At 44.7% G+C, this 20857-nt stretch overlaps 3 protein-coding genes across 3 annotated transcripts; all 3 read right to left on the bottom strand.

Moving 5' to 3' along the window:
• Positions 1-15351: 15351 nt before the first annotated feature.
• On the bottom strand, positions 15352-16535 carry LOC128930597 (uncharacterized). The gene is made up of 2 exons (XM_054250900.2): positions 16039-16535; positions 15352-15845 (listed from the first exon to the last, which is right to left on the bottom strand). Exons 1-2 carry the CDS (start codon positions 16441-16443, stop codon positions 15456-15458), a joined length of 795 nt encoding a protein of 264 aa, XP_054106875.2. The 5' UTR covers positions 16444-16535; the 3' UTR covers positions 15352-15455.
• Positions 16536-17464: 929 nt separating this feature from the next.
• Positions 17465-18921, bottom strand: LOC144581234 (uncharacterized). The gene is made up of 3 exons (XM_078364218.1): positions 18431-18921; positions 17833-18237; positions 17465-17473 (listed from the first exon to the last, which is right to left on the bottom strand). Exons 1-3 carry the CDS (start codon positions 18833-18835, stop codon positions 17465-17467), a joined length of 819 nt encoding a protein of 272 aa, XP_078220344.1. The 5' UTR covers positions 18836-18921.
• Positions 18856-20298, bottom strand: LOC103790173 (testis-specific basic protein Y 1-like). The gene is made up of 3 exons (XM_078364217.1): positions 20173-20298; positions 19526-19983; positions 18856-18868 (listed from the first exon to the last, which is right to left on the bottom strand). The coding sequence occupies exons 1-3, from the start codon at positions 20269-20271 to the stop codon at positions 18856-18858; spliced, it is 570 nt and encodes a 189-aa protein (XP_078220343.1). The 5' UTR covers positions 20272-20298.
• Positions 20299-20857: the final 559 nt, after the last annotated feature.

Below are 20857 nucleotides of genomic sequence, written 5' to 3'. Positions count from 1 at the left end.
CTTCTGCTGGAATAACCAAAACTGCATTTTCCTTACTTAGGTGGGAGAACTGGAATTAGATTTACTCAAATTAGTCCAGAGGAAAGGAAGCTGATAAAAGCAAGTTTCTTAGGCTAGTTAGTAGTTTAGCTTATTTGAAGCGTGTAGGCTTAGGGCTGAGACACATAACCAGGAACTAAAATATCTGCCTCCCTGGCTTAGTGAAAAGAGTACCAGCCGTTTTCCTACTCTCGCCATGGGAAGGGAATACTCAGTCTTCGTACCTGATGTCCTTTTGGACTGAGGACTCTGGAACATGGTGAAGGGAGTTAAGGAAACTAAAGACTGGAAGATTTAATGTGTCAAAGTATATTTCCTTCTTTAAGTGAAGCCGAAAATGCAAATTCACAAGCATGTAGAAAAATATAAGACAATGAAAGACAGCCAATAAATCCAGTGATTGCAGGATAAGTAGAGTCCACAGGAAACCAAAAACAACAAAGATGCAACTAAGATTTTAAAATAACTATTGTTGGCTGGGTGCAGTGGATTACACCTATAATCCCAGGGCTTTGTGAGGCTGAGGCAGATGGATCGCTTGAGCTCATGAGTCGGAGACCAGCCTGGGCAAGATGTCAAAGTCCCATCTCTACAAAAAAATACAAAGATTAGCCAGACATGGTGGTGTGTGCCTGTAGTCTGAGCTGCTCAGGAGGCTGAGGTGGGAAGATGGCGTGAGGCTGGGAGATGGAGGTTTCAGTGAGCCAAGATCATGCCACTGCATTCAAGGCTCAATGACAGAATCAGAACCTGTCTCAAATAAATAAATAACTATTGTTGATGTCCAAATGGATATATGAAAGTAGTACACTATTAAAACAAAAGGGGGAGAGGTCTGGCACAGGAGTTCATGCCTGTAATTCCAGCACTTTGAGAAGCTGATGCATGAGGATTGCTTGAGGCCAGGAGTTTCAGAACAGCCTAGATAACACAGGAGACCTTGTCCCTAAAAAGAGAAAAATTAATTAGCCAGATACGGTGGTGTGTGCCTATAGTTCCAGGTACTTGGGAGGCTGAGGTGGGAGGATCACTTGAGCTCAGGGGTTCAAGGCTGCAGTGAGACATGATCATGTCACTGCACTCCAGCCTAGATGACAGAGGAGTGAGACCCTGTGTCAAAAAAAAAAAAAAAAAGAAAGAAAGAAAGAAAAGAAAAGAAAAGAAATTAGGGGGCCAGACATGGAATTAAGATGGATTTTAAAATGACACCATTGGAAATATTGAATATAAATAAAATATTCTTTATATCAATGATAATTTAAAAAATGATACAAATACTAAACTGGGCAAATCCAAATGCAGAATTTGTGACGAGGATAGAAGTGTGCCAAAAATTACTCAGAGCCTAGCATAGAGGTAGAATAAAATAAGAAATATGAAAGAGGAGTTAAGCAATCTGGAGAATAGACTGAAAAACTACCACATACATTTTGTTAAAGTTCCAGAAGAAAATAAACATTTTAAGAAATGATAACTGGTTACTATATTGAAATTAAGAAAAGAAAAATCAGTCCAGTCAAAACTGCAATCAAATTTCAAGCAGGAAAAATAAAAAAACAACCAAATAGTAGACAACTATGGTGAAAATGCACAATGTCAAGGATAAACATCATATGACAGAATGTACCAGGTAAAGAGCAGTTTACCTGAAATGAATTGCAATTACAGTGCAGCAGATTTCTCATTTGCAACAATAGTGCTAGAAGGTAGTGGAAATGGAAAATATATAACTGTCTCCTCTCAGAAATTGTTAGAACAAATAGATTTTTTAAAAAATCATTAAGGGCATAGAAAATTCATACAATGTGCTCAGACAACTTAATCTACATTTATGGAATACTCTAGCCCAGGAGTCCTCAACCTCTAGGCTGCGGACTGGTCCTGGTCTGTGGCCTGTTAGGCACTGGGCACCGCAGGAGGTGAGCAGCCTCCAAACAAGCATTACTACCTGAGCTCTGCCTCCTGTCAGATCAACGGTGGCATTAGCTTCTCATAGGAGCACAAACCCGATTGTGAACTGTGCACCTCAGAGATCTAGGTTTCACACTCCTTATGAGAATTCAGCTAATGCCTGATGATCTGAGGTGGAACAGTTTTATCCTGAAACAATTTCCCACCCCACCCAACCTCACCCCTGTCTGTGGAAAAATTGTCTTCCATAAAACTGGCTCCTGGTACCAAAAAGTTGGGGACTGCTGCTCTACCCAATAGTGGAATAGATTTTTTTTTCCAGAGAACAAATAAAACATTTTCAAGAGATGCTATATTCGCAGTAAAAAAAAAAAAACTCAATTATTTTAAAAGGATTGAAAATATGCATAATATATTCAATGATTTTTAAAAATTAGAAATAAATAACAAAAAGCATATAGGAAATCCCAATGTAAGCAACATGCTGCTAAAAAGTTATAAGACAAAAAAGAAATGACCAGGCAAATTGGAAAATATTTAAAACTGGAAAATAAAAGACTCAATCCATCAAAAGGTGTGAGGTACAGCTAAAGCATGCTTAGAGGAAAACTTACAGCACTAGTGGCTCAGATTAGAAAATAAGAAAGGTCCAAAATGAACAACTGGAGATTGCACTGAAGACACTAGAAGAATAATGAAAAATTAAACTCAAATAAAATGAAAGAGTGTAAACAATAAAGATAATGTTAAAAAACATAGAAATAGGAAATGAACAAATAATGGCAAAATCAACCAAACCAAATGTGGTACATTGAAAAAGATTAATAAAATTGATAAACCCTTTTGCTAGACTGATCCAATATGGGGCAGGGGAAGAATGAAGAGCAAGGGAAGGAGGGAGAGAGAGAGAGAGACTGAGTGATTTATGATATTGAGGAAAGAATGGAAGACATATCTAAACTTACTATATAATATTAAGGGCATGCTATAAGAAATTCATGCCAACAAAATTAAATACTTAGATACAATGGACATTAACAAATTACCAAAACAGATGTTACCAAATTAGAAAAGCCCTGAAATTGAATTTGCAATTAGAACCTTCTTTCAAAGAAAATTTAATACCAAATAACCTCATTAATACATTCTAAGACATATTAAGAGAAAAAATAATATGAAGTGTATACAAACTCAGAAAATAGAAAACACTGTATAATATATTTTAATAAAACTATCATAACTCTAATACCACAAACAGACAAGAATAGTTTACACAATGAAACATAAACAAAATAATCCTTAACAAAATCATATTCAACATTAATGAAAAATAAATAAGTAATATATTTGTCCAAGTGAGATTTATTCTTTATTCCACAAATATTCCCCAAGATTTATTTAGACTTATTCTTTATTCCCCAATTCAAGGTTGGATCAATACTAACAAAATCAATCTGTGTAATCTGTTGTATTAATAATATAAAAGAGAAAAAGATAGCAATTCCAGTAGAGGTAGAAAGGGCTTTTGATAAAATTCAAGACCCAGTTATGATTTTGGGATTCATATTGTGAAAGACCAAATAGTTTCCATTAAAACAAGGGATAAAAAAACTATTCACTTTCATTTTTATCCAATGTTGTATTGCAAGTCACAGTGCAGTAATGCAACAAGTTGCATTGTGTAAAGTAAAGTAAGAATATTAAATCAATAGAGGTAATATTCCATACTTGCAAAACATGTAGAAAACATGTATATAAACAGTTATTAGCCTTTATATTAGTCTGTTCTTGCATTTGTATAAAGAAACACCCAAGACTGGGTAATTTATAAAGAAAAGAGGTTTAATTGGCTCACGGTTCTGCAGGCTGTACAGGAAGCATGATGCTGGCATCTACTTGGCTTCTGGGGAGGCCTCAGGAAACTTACAATCAGAGCAGAAGGTGAAGGGGAAGCAGGCTTATCTTACATGGCTGGAGCAGGAGGAAGAGAGAGAGGAAGGGGAGGTGCTACAGTCTTTTAAACAACCAGATCTCACAAGAACTCACTATCATGAGAACAGTACCCGGGGGCATGGTGTTAAACCATTAATGAGAACTCCACTCCCATGATCCAATCACCTCCCACCAGGCTCCACCTCCAACACCGGGGATTACAATCTGACACGAGATTTCATGGGGACACAGATCTAAACCAGATCAGTCTTAATTAGAAAATTTAGCTTAGATACAGAATACAAGATCAATTACCAATGTTAGTGCTATCTCAGTACACTAGTTATAAACAAATGGAATTCTAAAGACCAACATACTATCTGCTGGTTACAATAGACAATAATAATTTAACTGTACATTGTAAAATAACTTATAGAGTATAATTGGATTGTTTTCAACTCAAAGGATAAATGCTTACAGGGTAGATATCCCATTCTTTGTGATGTACTTATTTCCCATTACATGCCTGTATAAAAATATCTCATATATCCCATGAATATATATACTTACTGTGTACCCAAAAAATTAAAAAAAACAAAATACCATCTGCCATATCTACCATAATATAATAACACATAAAATATTCAGGATAAATTTAATAAAAGTTGAGCAAAACCTCTACTCTGAAACTACAAAACATTGCTAAAAGAAAATAAAGTGTACTTACATAAATAAAATGATCAATCATGCTCATGGACTAGAAGAATATTATTAAAACTTGTCTTCACCGATTAAGTAGAGAGAAACTGCAATTCAAATTATATTTCCAGGAAATGTTCACAAAGCATTCCTGAAATTTATATGGAATTGCAAAGGACTAGGACAGCCAAAACACCCCTTGAAAAAACAAAGATAAGTCATATTAGTTGTTTTCAAGAGTTGTTATAAAGCTACAGCCATCAAGAATGAACCAGAGCCATGTGAAGTCAGCAGCAGGACCTGAGAATAGACTCAAGGAACAAAACTGAGTGCTCAGAAACAGACTCACATCCACGTATTACATCCACATATTACATATGAGGAAACTTAACAGTGTCAAAGTAATTTTATGGGGAGGATAGACCTTCCAAAAAATAATAATGGGGTTGCGATGGAGCAAGCCAGCCAGAACTGTCAATTACAGTAAAATTTCTAGACAAATACGAAAAACTAAGACTTGAGCCCTTTAAGGAGTGAACAATAGCAAGCACAATGGGGACTGAAACCAAAACGTCATTAAGGCCCCTTAAGAGGACTGAGTTTCCCATATTTCCATGCTTGGTCTCTCAGCATTGAGCAGAAAGCAGACCCTGTCTTGGAACTGAGCAGTGAGTGCAGATACCACCTTGGGAGAACATGGGAGAAACCCTCTGTTTTCAGCCAAAGGAGGGGTCTCCCATGCATCAGAGCGTAGAGGGAACTTGTGTTTCTTCCCACTTTGCTTTTTCTTGCTCTCCTCTCTCCTGGCTAGCCCAAGTTCAGCAGCTGCTCAGCAATAGAGGCAGCAGGGCAGCTATTCTATAGAGCAGTCAGCTCAATTCCAAGACATGATCCCTCCAGCCCTCCCTCTGGTCAGAGAAATGAGGAAAAGGGCCCCATTTACTGTAGAGTCTCAGGGAATACCTGCTGTCATTTTCTTTTTCTTTTCCTTGTCTTTCTTTACTTTTAAAATTAAGTTAAATTTTTTAAAATTGACAAACAACAATTGCACAGGTATACGGGGTAGATAGCAGTGTTGGCATACATACAATGTGTAGTGATCAGATCAGTGTGATTAGCACAACCATCATCTCAAACAGATATCATTTCTGTGTATCGAGAACATTCAATATCCTCTCTTCTAATGATTTGAAACTGTATAATTTATTATTATTAACTATAGTCATCCTACAGTAGTCCAGAATAGGAGTATGTATCTATCTAGCTGTAATTTTGTATCCTTTAACACATCTCTCCTTATCCCCCTCCCTCCTCTGCCCTCCCCAGCCCCTTCTCTTTTACCTCTTGCTGCTTTGCCCTAAAGGTAGCCGCCATCACACAGAACCACAAGTACTAATGGTGGGTGAACCTCTAGAAGAAGCCCATCTTTCTGACCAGAAGGGTCAGGTAAAAGGGCACTTGGGAATCAGACTATAGGGTAAGCTTGGCAGATTTTGAAAATGAAAATACAGGATTCTGAGTAAAATCAGAATTTCAGATAAACCTTGTTAAAATTTTAAACTTGTGAATGTATGTTCCACGCAATATTTGGAATATATATATATACTGAAAATTCATTCATTATTGATCTGAACTGGGCATCTGGTAGTTCCATTCGGGGTTAATTCCAGAGAGGAAAGTGCTAGAGAAGGATGTCCCCATTTCTGTGGACGAACTCACTTGAGCCTGGTCTCACTCCAGAGCTGTGGATGCATGGAAAGTCCCAAGGAAGCAGAGCAAAGGCTTTGAGAACTTCACTGCCATTTAAGCCATCTCCCAACTTCCAGCCTAACCTCCAAAGAATATGTGCGCTAGGCCATCTCAAATAGCCCAGCAAAGGCTTTAGAAACTGATTTGTCATTGGAACTGCCACCCACAGAATGCAGGAACAAACGTAGGTCTGAACCTAACTGATTGTATGGCGATTCAAACACAGATTTAAAATAGTTGGTGATGGAATAACAACTGGATATCTACATGAAAAAATAACACACCTGAAAGCATCAGAGATGGAAATAGAATATCTGAAGTCATGTAACTTCTAGAACAAAGCAAAAGAATATGGTATGATCCTTAAGTTGTTGAAGATTTCTCAGATTGAACACAAAATGTATTAATTACAAAGGAATCGTTAATAAATTTGGTTTTTAAAATAAAAAACCAAACTTTTACTCATCAAAATATGTCTCTGAAAAATAAAAAGTAACACATGAATAGCAGGAAATAACCACTCTACATACAACTGACACAGGTCTTGCCTTATAATTATATATAAAGAATTTTTATAACTTAACAAAAAAAAATAACGAGAGAAGGGCTTATTGAGACACCTCACAGGGGAAGATATTGCAATGATCAAGAGAAAGTACTTACCATTGTTATTCAATAAAGAAGTGCAAATTTAAATACCAGAGAGATGCCACTTAACGCTCATCACAATGACAAAAATTAAGGAGACTGAGATGATCAAATTTTGGTGAAGCTGTGGAACGTCCACAACTGTTGTTGTTGGGGTTCATACATGGGGGTCCATGCGTTCCAAAGCATTTTGAAAGATTCCTATAAAGTTAAACATACATACACTATAATATCTAGCAATTCCATTCCTAAGTAGTGGTCCAAGAGAAAGGAAAATATAAGTCCACACAAAAACTTGTTCTTGTGAGTCTTTTTCATAACAGCCACACATTGTATACTATGTAACGTCCACCTACAGAAGGTTAGATGAGGAAAAAGAGGTACATCTGTGCACTAATTGCCTCTCAAGAGTAGAAAGCAATTAACCATGGATACACACCATTGGATACGTGAGTCTCAAAATCACTGTGCTTGAGAGAAAGAAGGCAAACACAAAAGAGAACTTTCTGTGAGATTATGTTTCTTGGATATTTAAGAACAGGCAAAATTAACCTATAGTGAAAGAATCAATATCAGTCGTTGACGCTGGGGCAAGTGGTAAGGAGAAACCCATTAGGCAGGTGCACAAGGGAACCTTCCGAGGTGATGGAGTGTTCTGTGTTTTGACATGGCTGTATTTAGCACAGGGGTATGCATTTGACAGAGTTTCCCAAATGATAGCACTGTGTAAATTAAAAGAGAAGAGAGAAACATTGAAAATGGGATCCATATGGTTTGGCTGTGTCCCCACACAAATCCCAACTTGAATTGTATCTCCTGGAATTCCCACGTGTTGTGGGAGGGACCCGGGGGAGGTAATTTGATCACAGGGGCTAGGTTTCCTTGTGCTGTTCTCGTGATAGTGAATAAGTCTCATGAGATCTGATGGTTTTATCAGGGGTTTCTGCGTTTGCTTCTTCCTCATTTTCTCTTGCTGCTGCCATGTAAGAAGTGCCTTTCACCTCCCACCATGATTCTGAGGCCTCCCTATTCATGTGGAAGTATAAGTCCAACCAAATCTTTTTTTCCCCAGTCTCTGGTATGTCTTTATCAGCAACATGAAAATGGACTAACCCAGTAAATTGGTACCAGCAGAGTGGGGCATTGCTGAAAAGTTACCTGAAACATCTGGAAATGACTTTGGAACTGGGTAACAGGCAGAGGTTGGAATAGCATCTTCATTTTCAGTTCCATGATGAAATCATTTTCAGCCATATCATGAAGTGAACGGTGTTAGAGAGCATCAAAAACTCACACCACTGTGAGGTCAACACTAGCACATGGACAGGGAGGGAAAGAGCTTTCCAGTGGCATCTATCACATCGCTAATCAGATTATCACCAAGGTTACCAAACTGCTACTCTCTATGTGCTTCTGTAAGGCCTGAATAATTGTTACACAATCTTGGATTACTGCTGTCATCAGGAAAAAATTGAAGAATCAAAACCATCGGACCTGAGGCAAATTCCTCAACACAGCCAAGTCAGTGTAATCTAGGACTTGCTTTAAAATACCTGAGCGGGGCAGGGGACGGGTCAGGTTTGGAGAGGGTAACAGGTGAAGTGGGATTAGCTGATTTCTGTAGTGGTTGCAGCTGCGTGATGAAAACATGGTGATCACTACAGTGGTCTCTCCACCTTTGTGCATGTTAGACAAGTTTCAAATCCTCTCAGTCTGTGGGATGTCAGAAACCACTCCTACAGGACAGATGGACCTGAGGACATTATGCTTAAGTCAAATAAGCCAGTGACAGAAAGACAAATGCTGCCCAATTCTACTTTTGTGAAATATATAAAATAGTTAAACTCACAAAACCAGAAAGGAGAATGGTCATTGCTAGGGGGTAGGAGAGAAGAAAATGGGGAATTGAGGTGCAATGGGCATGGAGTTTTAGGCATACAAGATGAGAAAGTGTATTCTTCAGGGTTCTCTAGAGTCAGAACTACAGGGTAGATGCGTAGATGAAGGGGAGTTCATTAAGGAGTATTGACTCACATGATCACAAGGTGAAGTCCCATGATAGGCCGTCTGCAAGCTGAGGAGCAGGGAAGCCAATCTAAGTCCTAGAACCTTAGAAATAGGGAAGCCCACAGTGCAGCCTTCAGTGTGTGGACAAAGGCCCTAGAGCCCCTGGCGAACTACTGGTGTAAGTCCAAGAGTCCAAAAGCTGAAGATCTTGGAGTCTGATGTTCGAGGAAGCATCCAGCACAGTAGAAACATGGAGGCCAGAATACTCAGTAAGTCAGCTTCTCTCACCTTCTTCTGCCTGCTTGATTCTAGCCACAGTGGCAGCTGACTGGATGGTGCCCACCCAGAGTGAGGGTGAGTCTGCCTTTCCCAGTGCACTGACTCATGTTAATCTCCTTTGGCAACATCCTCACAGACACACCCAGGAACAATAGTTACATCCTTCGATCCAATCGAGCTGACAATATTAACCATTCCAGAAAGTTCTAAGGATCCGCTGTAGAACAATGGACATGTAGTTAACAATACTGCGCCATGAACCTCAACATTTGTTGAGTGTCTATGTCACGTCATGTGTGTTTTACCACAAGCTTAAAAATACTCCTGTCTTATTCCATATACTCAGCACCTTAGCAAACCTTAGTACTTCACTGCCCTTTTCTGGCTGCATGGCCTGTCGGAGAATGTGTGGGCTTTGGAGTCAGGCAAGCTTTGGTTCAAGTACTAGGTGATCTGGAAAAGGTTACTTAGCCTGGCGGGTCATCTTTTGTAAACTCAGGATGAAATAAGATGGCCCCATCTATCTTCCAGCACCATTCTACACGCATTGCTCAGTCATGACAGCAATTAGTATGCTATTATTAATTATTTTGTGACGGAGTCTCAATCTGTTGCACAGGCTGGAGTACAGAGTGCAGTGGCACAATCTCAGCTCACTGCAGTCTCCGTCTCCCAGGTTCAAGCGATCCTCCTGTCTCGGCCCCCTTAGTAGCTGGAATTATAGACCTGGGCCACCACGCTCAGGTAATTTTTGTATTTTTAGTAGAGACAGGGTTTCACCTTGTTGGCCAGGCTGGTCTCAAACTCCTGACCTCAGGTGATTCACTTGCCTTGGCCTCCCAAAGCACTAGGATTACAGGCATGAGGCCCTGTGCCCGGTAATTATTATTTTTTGATTAGCATCTACCACACTGCCTGGACCATGGTAGGTGCCCAGTAAATATTTGTTGAATAAATCATTTAATTCATTATTAGTGAATTTTTATTTTCTTTTACCCTGCTCTTCTCCATTTTGTTACTGTAGTTAATCTTATCTAATTCTGAGTTGTATCAAATTCTCAATCTAGTTAAGATTCAAAATTACATATCAGCTTACTAGTCTAGTGCTTTTCCTTACTCCTCTCCCTGACAGGTCCTCAATTCTGTTTCTATTCTGTATGGCTTTTTCCCACTTCTGTGGATCCATGTCCAGGGCTCCTTGCCCCCAGAGTCCTTCAACTATTTATTCTCCAGCAGAAAATTTTTCCACGAGTGAAAATATTTTCTTTCAGGAATTGGCTAAAAGCTGTTTCAATAAACACTTCCCTATATGAATTGAGCCTATGTTTGTCTTGCTCTTCTTAGGATTTCTGCAGAGCTTATGCACACCTAAAGCATGCCAATTCACACTTGGTTCTGGGGTCTATAGTAGAGTCACAGGAATATGATTTCTCTCATGAATAAAAGCTAGGATGTGCTCCCTAATGCAGGGGATGTGTCTTCAATGCCTCTTTAATCTTCCTACAATGTGCAATACAGTGCTGCTTCCTCAGCATTGAGCAGCAGTCCTTAAGAGGGTGGCGTTTGCATTTGATCTTTGCAGACTTGAGTTTTAATCCTGACTCTATAACCTATAAGCACTATAAGAAAGGTATTCAAGCTGTCTATTTCATGTGTCCAGTGGGGATAGTACCCATTTTACAGGGTGCAATGGTTAATTTCAGGTGTCCACGTGGCTGCCTTAAGGAATACATCAGGAATTGGTAAAGCATTGTTTCTGAATGAGCCTGCAGGTATTCCCAGGAAGATTGGTGTGAGCTGGTGGACAGAGTGAGGAAGATGCCTTTAGTAGAGACAGGCCCCATCCAATTCTCTGAGGCCCAGATAGAAGAAACAGGGCAGAGGAAAGGCACTTTCCTCCCTTTCCCTCCTGGAGCTGGGACTCTTCTTTTCCTGCCCGTGGACACCACAACTGCAGGCTCTTTTTATACTGAGAGTTACACCATCCACTTCCCTGCTTCTGAGGCTTTTGGATGTGAACTGAGTCACACTCCTGGCATCCCAGGGCCTCCAGCTTGCAGAAAGCCTGTCCTGAGACTTTTCACCCTCCAATGCCCCTAATAAATCTCCCCTCGTCCATTTTTGCTGATACCCTGTTGGTGGTGTCTCTCGAGAGCCCCGATTAATCCATAGGGGTGATGTGAGGGAGCAATGAGGTCATGCATGGGGAGCATTTCACAGCCTGCCTGACACATGCCCACGTCCTATAGGCTGCAGCTGCAGCTATTCTAGAGCTTAGTATCAGTGTTCAAAACAGGGAAAGGCCTTGCCTCCGGCACCCAGCCATCGAATTGAGCTTCTCCTGTCATTTATCAATTCCCAAGTGTTTTTTGAGAGCAATTCTGTGTCCCACCTAGAATACGCTTGGGGCTAAAATCAATCCATACACATGGGAATCTAGGCTGGGAATGAGCAAAGGTGAAAAAGTTCTCAGGAGTCAGCAGCAGAGAAAGCTGCATGGTAAGGGGAATCAATATGGGCCTTCCTGCTGTGTGTCCTATTTCCTGCGGTCTAATGAGAAAGAGACATATGTATGTATACATCATCTCATGCTTAGCTCTTTAATATATACAAGGTGTTCCAAAATTTTCCCACCGACTGTCCTTGACTGCTGAGAACCTCAAGATTAACTGTTGTTCGAGACTATCGTCAAGGGGATCCTCCGTTTAGGGACACAGGAGAATTTGCCTATAAATGTCAGAAAGCTTTGATATCTACTGTTTTATTATAAAAGTCAACTGCAGCTTTGCGGGTTTATTATTTTGGATCTTTATTCATTCCCCCGTTTATTTTAAGCCTGAGCATGCGGGTAATCGGAGAAGGAGGGAAGATATTTAACTCTTATTAGCTGACTTAACTGTGGATATAACATGTAGCATAAAGGAAGACTTAAATGAAGATGTATTTATGAATGTTCCAAAAAATTAAAAGATTATAAAATTGTTGATTTTCGAGTAAACAACTTATTATCAATAATGAATTAAAACAGCCTGTGAAAATAAATTCAGTGACATTTTATATCTGTCATTTCAAAATCATAGTAACTTTCCAAAGCTGAAAATGCCTGAAACATAAGTCAGCCAATCATCACAATAAAACATGAAGCCCCAGGGAAAGAGCTAGTCAGGATGGGTTTCCAGCAAATAGCAGTTGAAGCTCCAACTGCCATCAGGTGACGAAAAAAACACGGTGTAAGACCCATAGATAATGTTTTAAATGCCAAAAGAATCATCACAGACTGTTTTGATTGCAGAGCTTGAATGAAAATATGGCATTAAAATAAGGTGCATGAAATTGATTCTTGAATGTAATTTTGAAACACACTGCTAACGTGCTCCCTAATATACACCAAATCCCAAAGTGACCACTGACAAGACTCTGTTTATTGCAGTTTTTATGCTGTCGTTATGGAAAAACTGTAGCAGAAAGTTCACCAACCTACCTTTGGAAAGAGACATACACCCACAGCCAATAGGCTTTCCTAAAAGACAGCAGGAGCTTTTCATTCCGACTTGTTTCCCGTCCATAACATACAAATAGTTATTGTTCAGGGTCAATACAGCCTTGCAAATACACAGGCTTTGAGTTATGCCAAGCATGCTCGTCCTTATATGGTATGTCCATATATGAAATACAAAAGAAATACACCACAAAATGATGGTGTTCAGGACATGGGGCAAGGCCCTGTTTCTGTGGTACAGCGTCCTAGGTTTCATAGGGTTCCGTAGGAGGCAGCTACAAGTTCAACATGCAAAGCTCTGAAATCCCTTCCTAAGCTAATGAAGTGAAGTCCTGACAGCACCAAGGACAGGGATGCAACAGAATTCATTTATTGTTTCTCAAAAGATGCTGCCAGCTCTTCAAGCCACCATTAATTTTGGCATCTTTAAAGGTGTAGGAACAATCTGTGTAACAAATGAAAACTGCCTGTAAAGTCAGTGCTTTACACCTCAAACCTTTATTATATGAAAATTCATATTTTCATAATCACATTAAAGTTTAACGTGCTATTCATTATAAGATTAAATGGCATAAGTTATTCTGTTCGTGTAATTATTAACAACTGAAAATTAAATCATGATAATTTTGTACTATTCTCCATAAAATGGTAATTTCCTTCTCCTTTTGCCTGAGAACCACGCTTCAAGAATACACCTTACCTTCTAAAATAAATAATCACATACAGAACATTTACTTTAAATAAAATACATATTTATATTTATATATTTTATATTTGTATATATTTATATAGAATATATTTATATATAACATCTATATATGAAATCTACCTATATAAATATAAATATATAAAAATACATATATAAATATAAACATATATAGATATTATATATGCAAATGCATAGGGATAAATATAAATTATATATACACATTAGAAATACACGGGTCTTTTCTGTATAAAGACATCTGTGTTTATATAAAAACCTGTGTATTTATATGAATATATAAAAATATAGATTACATATATATATACACACACACACACACACTTGGGAATACAGTAGTAAGTTCTATATATAGAAAAGACTTGGCCGGGCGCGGTGGCTCAAGCCTGTAATCCCAGCACTTTGGGAGGCCGAGGCGGGTGGATCACGAGGTCAACAGATCGAGACCATCCTGGTCAACATGGTGAAACCCCGTCTCTACTAAAAATTACAAAAAGTTAGCTGGGCACGGTGGCGCGTGCCTGTAATCCCAGCTACTCAGGAGGCTGAGGCAGGAGAATTGCCTGAACCCAGGGGGCGGAGGTTGCGGTGAGCCGAGATTGCGCCATTGCACTCCAGCCTGGGTAACAAGAGCGAAACTCCGTCTCAAAAAAAAAAAAAAAAAAAAAAAAGAAAAGACTTGTGCATTTATATAATATAGATTACATAAATACAAATTAGAAATGCACAGGTCTTTTCTATAAATCCTCTCATATTCTATATTACTCTCTCATTGAAATTATTGACAACTGGGTATTATATCATGACAATTTTGTTCTTTATTCTTCTTAAAGTGATAATTTCCTTTCTCTTTTTGCCTGTGAATCATGCTTCAACAATCATAGAAACTTACTTTCTAAAATAAATGGTTACATATAATACATCAATGTAAATATATATTTATATATAGATATTTCTGTAGGTAATCTATATATAAATATAAAAATACTCCTATTAATGTATAAATATACAGTAGGTTCTAGTATATATAGAAAATACATGTGTATTTCTAACATATATTTTTATATAGAAATATGTAATCCATATTTGCATATTCATATATCTTACAAAATAAATATGAATAATATATGTTTGTATATAGTAAATATAATTGTATAATTTATTTACATATATATTTACATATCTGTATATAGTAAATTCTCTATGTAGAAAAGACCTGTATATTTCGAATGTATGGCAATATAAAATGTACCTTCTGTCTGCTCAGTTGCAAACATAAAAAGGCTTTTTCCAAGTAGATAGGTTTTGCTCTACTTTGAATTTTTCTTCTTAATTGTATTAGGTGACACTGAAAGGAAAGACAATGGAAACGATTGTTTCATCCGTTTCTATAAATGAAAAGGTATTTTAACAATGAAACCTAAGTAGGGAGAATACAGTTCTTGGTAGTTGGTGTATGAGCTAGCAAGATTGCATGAAGAAAGAAACCTTACAAGAAGTGAAGTCATCCTGTGAAGGGGAAATTTGTCTCCAGTGCTCAGCCATGACACAATCCTTATCCTCCTGTCTGTCTGTGACCTGTCCTTCTGACATTAACCCCCCAGGACCTCACATCACTTCCTTCCCACATACTACCCATTCATTCCTTCTTTCCTTTCTCTCTTCCCACACAGCACCTCTCCTCCCCTCCCTCCCTACCCCCCTGCACACCACCTCTACCTCCCACCCTCCATCCCCCCCATCCACCACCTCTCTCTCCCTCCCTCCGTCCGCCCCCACACACCACCTCTGTCTCCCTCCGTTCCTCCCCACACAACAGCTCTCCCTCTCTCCCCATCATCAGAGAACACAGTCACTGGGATCATTTTGCAACACATTGGATTTATTGACATCAGCAAGGGGGCACCACCCACCCCCACCCCCCGGACTGGTGAGACCTCTGAGGTCTCCCGGCAACTGGGCCGGAACTTAGTCGCTGCTGACGGATGAGGTGGAGGTGTTGATCACGTCACTCGGTGGATCCGACGAGCTGGAGATGGTGATCACGTCACTCGGTGGATCCGACGAGCTGGAGATGGTGATAACGTCACTCAGTGGCTCCTCCAGCTGGGTCTCCTGGCTCAGTGGATCCTCCAGCTGGGTCTCCTGGCTCAGTGGGTCGGGCTCGCCCACTGGCTTCTCCTTCACAGGCACTTGGCACGGAGGAAGCTCCTGGCTCAGCGGCTGGCTGGGCCCGGGTGTTGCTGGCCCGCTCCCTGCCTCAGGGGCTCCCACGGCTGCCATCTTTTTCCCAGTGGCAAGTTTCTTCCCGCCTCTCCCTCCAGGACCTGCTTTTCCTCTCTTGCCCTCCTTGGGCATCTGGAAGGGCAACAGGGAGATCACAGTGGGGCTCTGTCCGCGTCAGGGGAGAGGTTGGAGGAGGCTGGGAACAGGGACGTTTCCTGAGAAGCGGTGAGGGCCAGGCTGGGGGTTGTGCCAGGTGAGGACAGGGCAGGAATCTTGAGGAAGGAATCAAGGGGAAGACGAGGAGGAGCTCGGGTGGGTCACTCACCTTCTTCAGGGTACTGGGACTCGCCTCAGAAGAGGACTTCCTCTTTCGCATCTCCCCGGCCTTGGCCGGCGGTACCGAGGCTCTCTTCTTTGGCCCCATCTTGCTCAACTCAAAGGTCATCACGTCACTCAGTGGCTCCGACGAGGTGGAGACGGTCATCACGTCACTCAGTGGCTCCTCCAGCTGGGTCTCCTGGCTCAGTGGGTCGGGCTCGCCCACTGGCTTCTCCTTCACAGGCACTTGGCACGGAGGAAGCTCCTGGTACAGCGGCTGGCTGGGCCCGGGTGTTGCTGGCCCGCTCCCTGACTCAGGGGCTCCCACGGCTGCCATCTTTTTCCCAGCGGCAAGTTTCTTCCCGCCTCTCCCTCCAGGACCTGCTTTTCCTCTCTTGCCCTCCTTGGGCATCTGGAAGGGCAACAGGGAGATCACAGTGGGGCTCTGTCCGGGTCAGGGGAGAGGATGGAGGAGGCTGGGAACAGGGACGTTTCCTGAGAAGCGGTGAGGGCCGGGCTGGGGGTTGTGCCAGGTGAGGACAGGGCAGGAATCTTGAGGAAGGATTCAAGGGGAAGACGAGGAGGAGCTCGGGTGGGTCACTCACCTTCTTCGGGGTACTGGGACTCGCCTCAGAAGAGGACTTCCTCTTTCGCGTCTCCCCGGCCTTGGCCGGCGGTCCCGAGGCTCTCTTCTTTGGTGCCATCTTGCTCAACTCAAAGGTCATCACGTCACTCAGTGGCTCCGATGAGGTGGAGACAGTCATCACGTCACTCAGTGGCTCCTCCAGCTGGGTCTCCTGGCTCAGTGGGTCGGGCTCGCCCACTGGCTTCTCCTTCACAGGCACTTGGCATGGAGGAAGCTCCTGGTTCAGCGGCTGGCTGGGCCCGGGTGTTGCTGGCCCGCTCCCTGCCTCAGGGACTCCCACGGCTGCCATCTTTTTCCCAGCGGCAAGTTTCTTCCCGCCTCTCCCTCCAGGACCTGCTTTTCCTCTCTTGCCCTCCTTGGGCATCTGGAAGGGCAACAGGGAGATCACAGTGGGGCTCTGTCCGGGTCAGGGGAGAGGATGGAGGAGGCTGGGAACAGGGACGTTTCCTGAGAAGCGGTGAGGGCCGGGCTGGGGGTTGTGCCAGGTGAGGACAGGGCAGGAATCTTGAGGAAGGATTCAAGGGGAAGACGAGGAGGAGCTCGGGTGGGTCACTCACCTTCTTCGGGGTACTGGGACTCGCCTCAGAAGAGGACTTCCTCTTTCGCGTCTCCCCAGCCTTGGCCGGCGGTCCCGAGGCTCTCTTCTTTGGTGCCATCTTGCTCAACTCAAAGGTCATCACGTCACTCAGTGGCTCCGATGAGGTGGAGACAGTCATCACGTCACTCAGTGGCTCCTCCAGCTGGGTCTCCTGGCTCAGTGGGTCGGGTTCGCCCACTGGCTTCTCCTTCACAGGCACTTGGCATGGAGGAAGCTTCTGGTTCAGCGGCTGGCTGGGCCCGGGTGTTGCTGGCCCGCTCCCTGCCTCAGGGGCTCCCACGGCTGCCATCTTTTTCCCAGCGGCAAGTTTCTTCCCGCCTCTCCCTCCAGGACCTGCTTTTCCTCTCTTGCCCTCCTTGGGCATCTGGAAGGGCAACAGGGAGATCACAGTGGGGCTCTGTCCGGGTCAGGGGAGAGGATGGAGGAGGCTGGGAACAGGGACGTTTCCTGAGAAGCGGTGAGGGCCAGGCTGGGGGTTGTGCCAGGTGAGGACAGGGCAGGAATCTTGAGGAAGGATTCAAGGGGAAGACGAGGAGGAGCTCGGGTGGGTCACTCACCTTCTTCGGGGTACTGGGACTCGCCTCAGAAGAGGACTTCCTCTTTCGCATCTCCCCGGCCTTGGCCGGCGGTCCCGAGGCTCTCTTCTTTGGTGCCATCTTGCTCAACTCAAAGGTCATCACGTCACTCAGTGGCTCCGATGAGGTGGAGACGGTCATCACGTCACTCAGTGGCTCCTCCAGCTGGGTCTCCTGGCTCAGTGGGTCGGGCTCGCCCACTGGCTTCTCCTTCACAGGCACTTGGCATGGAGGAAGCTTCTGGTTCAGCGGCTGGCTGGGCCCGGGTGTTGCTGGCCCGCTCCCTGCCTCAGGGGCTCCCACGGCTGCCATCTTTTTCCCAGCGGCAAGTTTCTTCCCGCCTCTCCCTCCAGGACCTGCTTTTCCTCTCTTGCCCTCCTTGGGCATCTGGAAGGGCAACAGGGAGATCACAGTGGGGCTCTGTCCGGGTCAGGGGAGAGGATGGAGGAGGCTGGGAACAGGGACGTTTCCTGAGAAGCGGTGAGGGCCAGGCTGGGGGTTGTGCCAGGTGAGGACAGGGCAGGAATCTTGAGGAAGGATTCAAGGGGAAGACGAGGAGGAGCTCGGGTGGGTCACTCACCTTCTTCAGGGTACTGGGACTCGCCTCAGAAGAGGACTTCCTCTTTCGCGTCTCCCCGGCCTTGGCCGGCGGTCCCGAGGCTCTCTTCTTTGGTGCCATCTTGCTCAACTCAAAGGTCATCACGTCACTCAGTGGCTCCGATGAGGTGGAGACGGTCATCACGTCACTCAGTGGCTCCTCCAGCTGGGTCTCCTGGCTCAGTGGGTCGGGCTCGCCCACTGGCTTCTCCTTCACAGGCACTTGGCACGGAGGAAGCTCCTGGCTCAGCGGCTGGCTGGGCCCAGGTGTTGCTGGCCCGCTCCCTGCCTCAGGGGCTCCCACGGCTGCCATCTTTTTCCCAGCGGCAAGTTTCTTCCCGCCTCTCCCTCCAGGACCTGCTTTTCCTCTCTTGCCCTCCTTGGGCATCTGGAAGGGCAACAGGGAGATCACAGTGGGGCTCTGTCCGGGTCAGGGGAGAGGATGGAGGAGGCTGGGAACAGGGACGTTTCCTGAGAAGCGGTGAGGGCCGGGCTGGGGGTTGTGCCAGGTGAGGACAGGGCAGGAATCTTGAGGAAGGATTCAAGGGGAAGACGAGGAGGAGCTCGGGTGGGTCACTCACCTTCTTCGGGGTACTGGGACTCGCCTCAGAAGAGGACTTCCTCTTTCGCGTCTCCCCGGCCTTGGCCGGCGGTCCCGAGGCTCTCTTCTTTGGTGCCATCTTGCTCAACTCAAAGGTCATCACGTCACTCAGTGGCTCCTCCAGCTGGGTCTCCTGGCTCAGTGGATCCTCCAGCTGGGTCTCCTGGCTCAGTGGGTCGGGCTCGCCCACTGGCTTCTCCTTCACAGGCACTTGGCACGGAGGAAGCTCCTGGCTCAGCGGCTGGCTGGGCCCGGGTGTTGCTGGCCCGCTCCCTGCCTCAGGGGCTCCCACGGCTGCCATCTTTTTCCCAGCGGCACGTTTCTTCCCGCCTCTCCCTCCAGGACCTACTTTTCCTCTCTTGCCCACCTTGGGCGTCTGGAAGGACAACAGGGAGATCACAGTGGGGCTCTGTCCGGGTCAGGGGAGAGGATGGAGGAGGCTGGGAACAGGGACGTTTCCTGAGAAGTGGTGAGGGCCGGGCTGGGGGTTGTGCCAGGTGAGGACAGGGCAGGAATCTTGAGGAAGGAATCAAGGGGAAGACGAGGAGGAGCTCGGGTGGGTCACTCACCTTCTTCGGGGTACTGGGACTCGCCTCAGAAGAGGACTTCCTCTTTCGCGTCTCCCCGGCCTTGGCCGGCAATACCGAGGCTCTCTTCTTTGGCGCCATCTTGCTCAACTCAAAGGTCATCACGTCACTCAGTGGCTCCTCCAGCTGGGTCTCCTGGCTCAGTGGGTCGGGCTCGCCCACTGGCTTCTCCTTCACAGGCACTTGGCACGGAGGAAGCTCTGGGCTCAGCGGCTGGCTGGGCCCGGGTGTTGCTGGCCCGCTCCCTGCCTTAGGGGCTCCCACGGCTGCCATCTTTTTCCCAGCGGCACGTTTCTTCCCGCCTCTCCCTCCAGGACCTGCTTTTCCTCTCTTGCCCTCCTTGGGCATCTGGAAGGGCAACAGGGAGATCACAGTGGGGCTCTGTCCGCGTCAGGGGAGAGGATGGAGGAGGCTGGGAACAGGGACGTTTCCTGAGAAGCGGTGAGGGCCGGGCTGGGGGTTGTGCCAGGTGAGGACAGGGCAGGAATCTTGAGGAATCAAGGGGAAGACGAGGAGGAGCTCGGGTGGGTCACTCACTTTCTTTGGGGTACTGGGTTTCGCCTCAGGGGAAGACTTCCTCTTCCGCGTCTCCCTGGCCTTGGCCGGCGCTCCCGAGGCTCTCTTCTTTGGCGCCATCTTGCTCAACTCAACGTCTCCAACGTCAACGTCAGGCTGCCTGCTCTACGTGTACGTGCCCCTCCCGGGATCCCAGGACAATGCCGCGACCACGTCCCTGAGCTTTGATTGGTCAGCATGTCGCCACCCGGCCAATGGTAGCCCTGGGCGGGAAGGACGGGCTTAGACGTCACACAGCACCATCAGGACTTGGCTGAAGAAGTGTGGGGGTGGGGTGGCATTTGATGAGGAAAGCAGGATGCTGTGATTGGAGAAAGGGAGATTATGGTTAGCACTCCTAAAGATAGTTCCCAACTGACATGTTACCCCTCTTAACCTCCCCATGTTCAATTTTGGCAGATCACGTGGCATGGGAGAGTGTTTCCTTCAGATGTTTCCCCAGGACCCCTCCATTCAGTGGTACATTCTGTTCCCTCCCACCTTCCATCATTACCCAGTTTCCGTATGACCTACCTCAACTTCCTCCATGCTAACTGGGACAGGTGTAAGGCTATGTGAAGATGGCAATCATCTCTCTCTCCTACAAATTCGTCTGCTGATCCTCGAGGACCATTCACTCCTTGGATGCCATGAAAGAACTTTTCCA

The sequence above is a fragment of the Callithrix jacchus genome, chromosome X (genome assembly GCF_049354715.1).
Source record: "Callithrix jacchus isolate 240 chromosome X, calJac240_pri, whole genome shotgun sequence".
NCBI lineage: Eukaryota > Metazoa > Chordata > Mammalia > Primates > Cebidae > Callithrix > Callithrix jacchus.
Note: the sequence above shows the minus strand (reverse complement) of the source record. Positions and strands in the feature narration are given on the sequence as shown.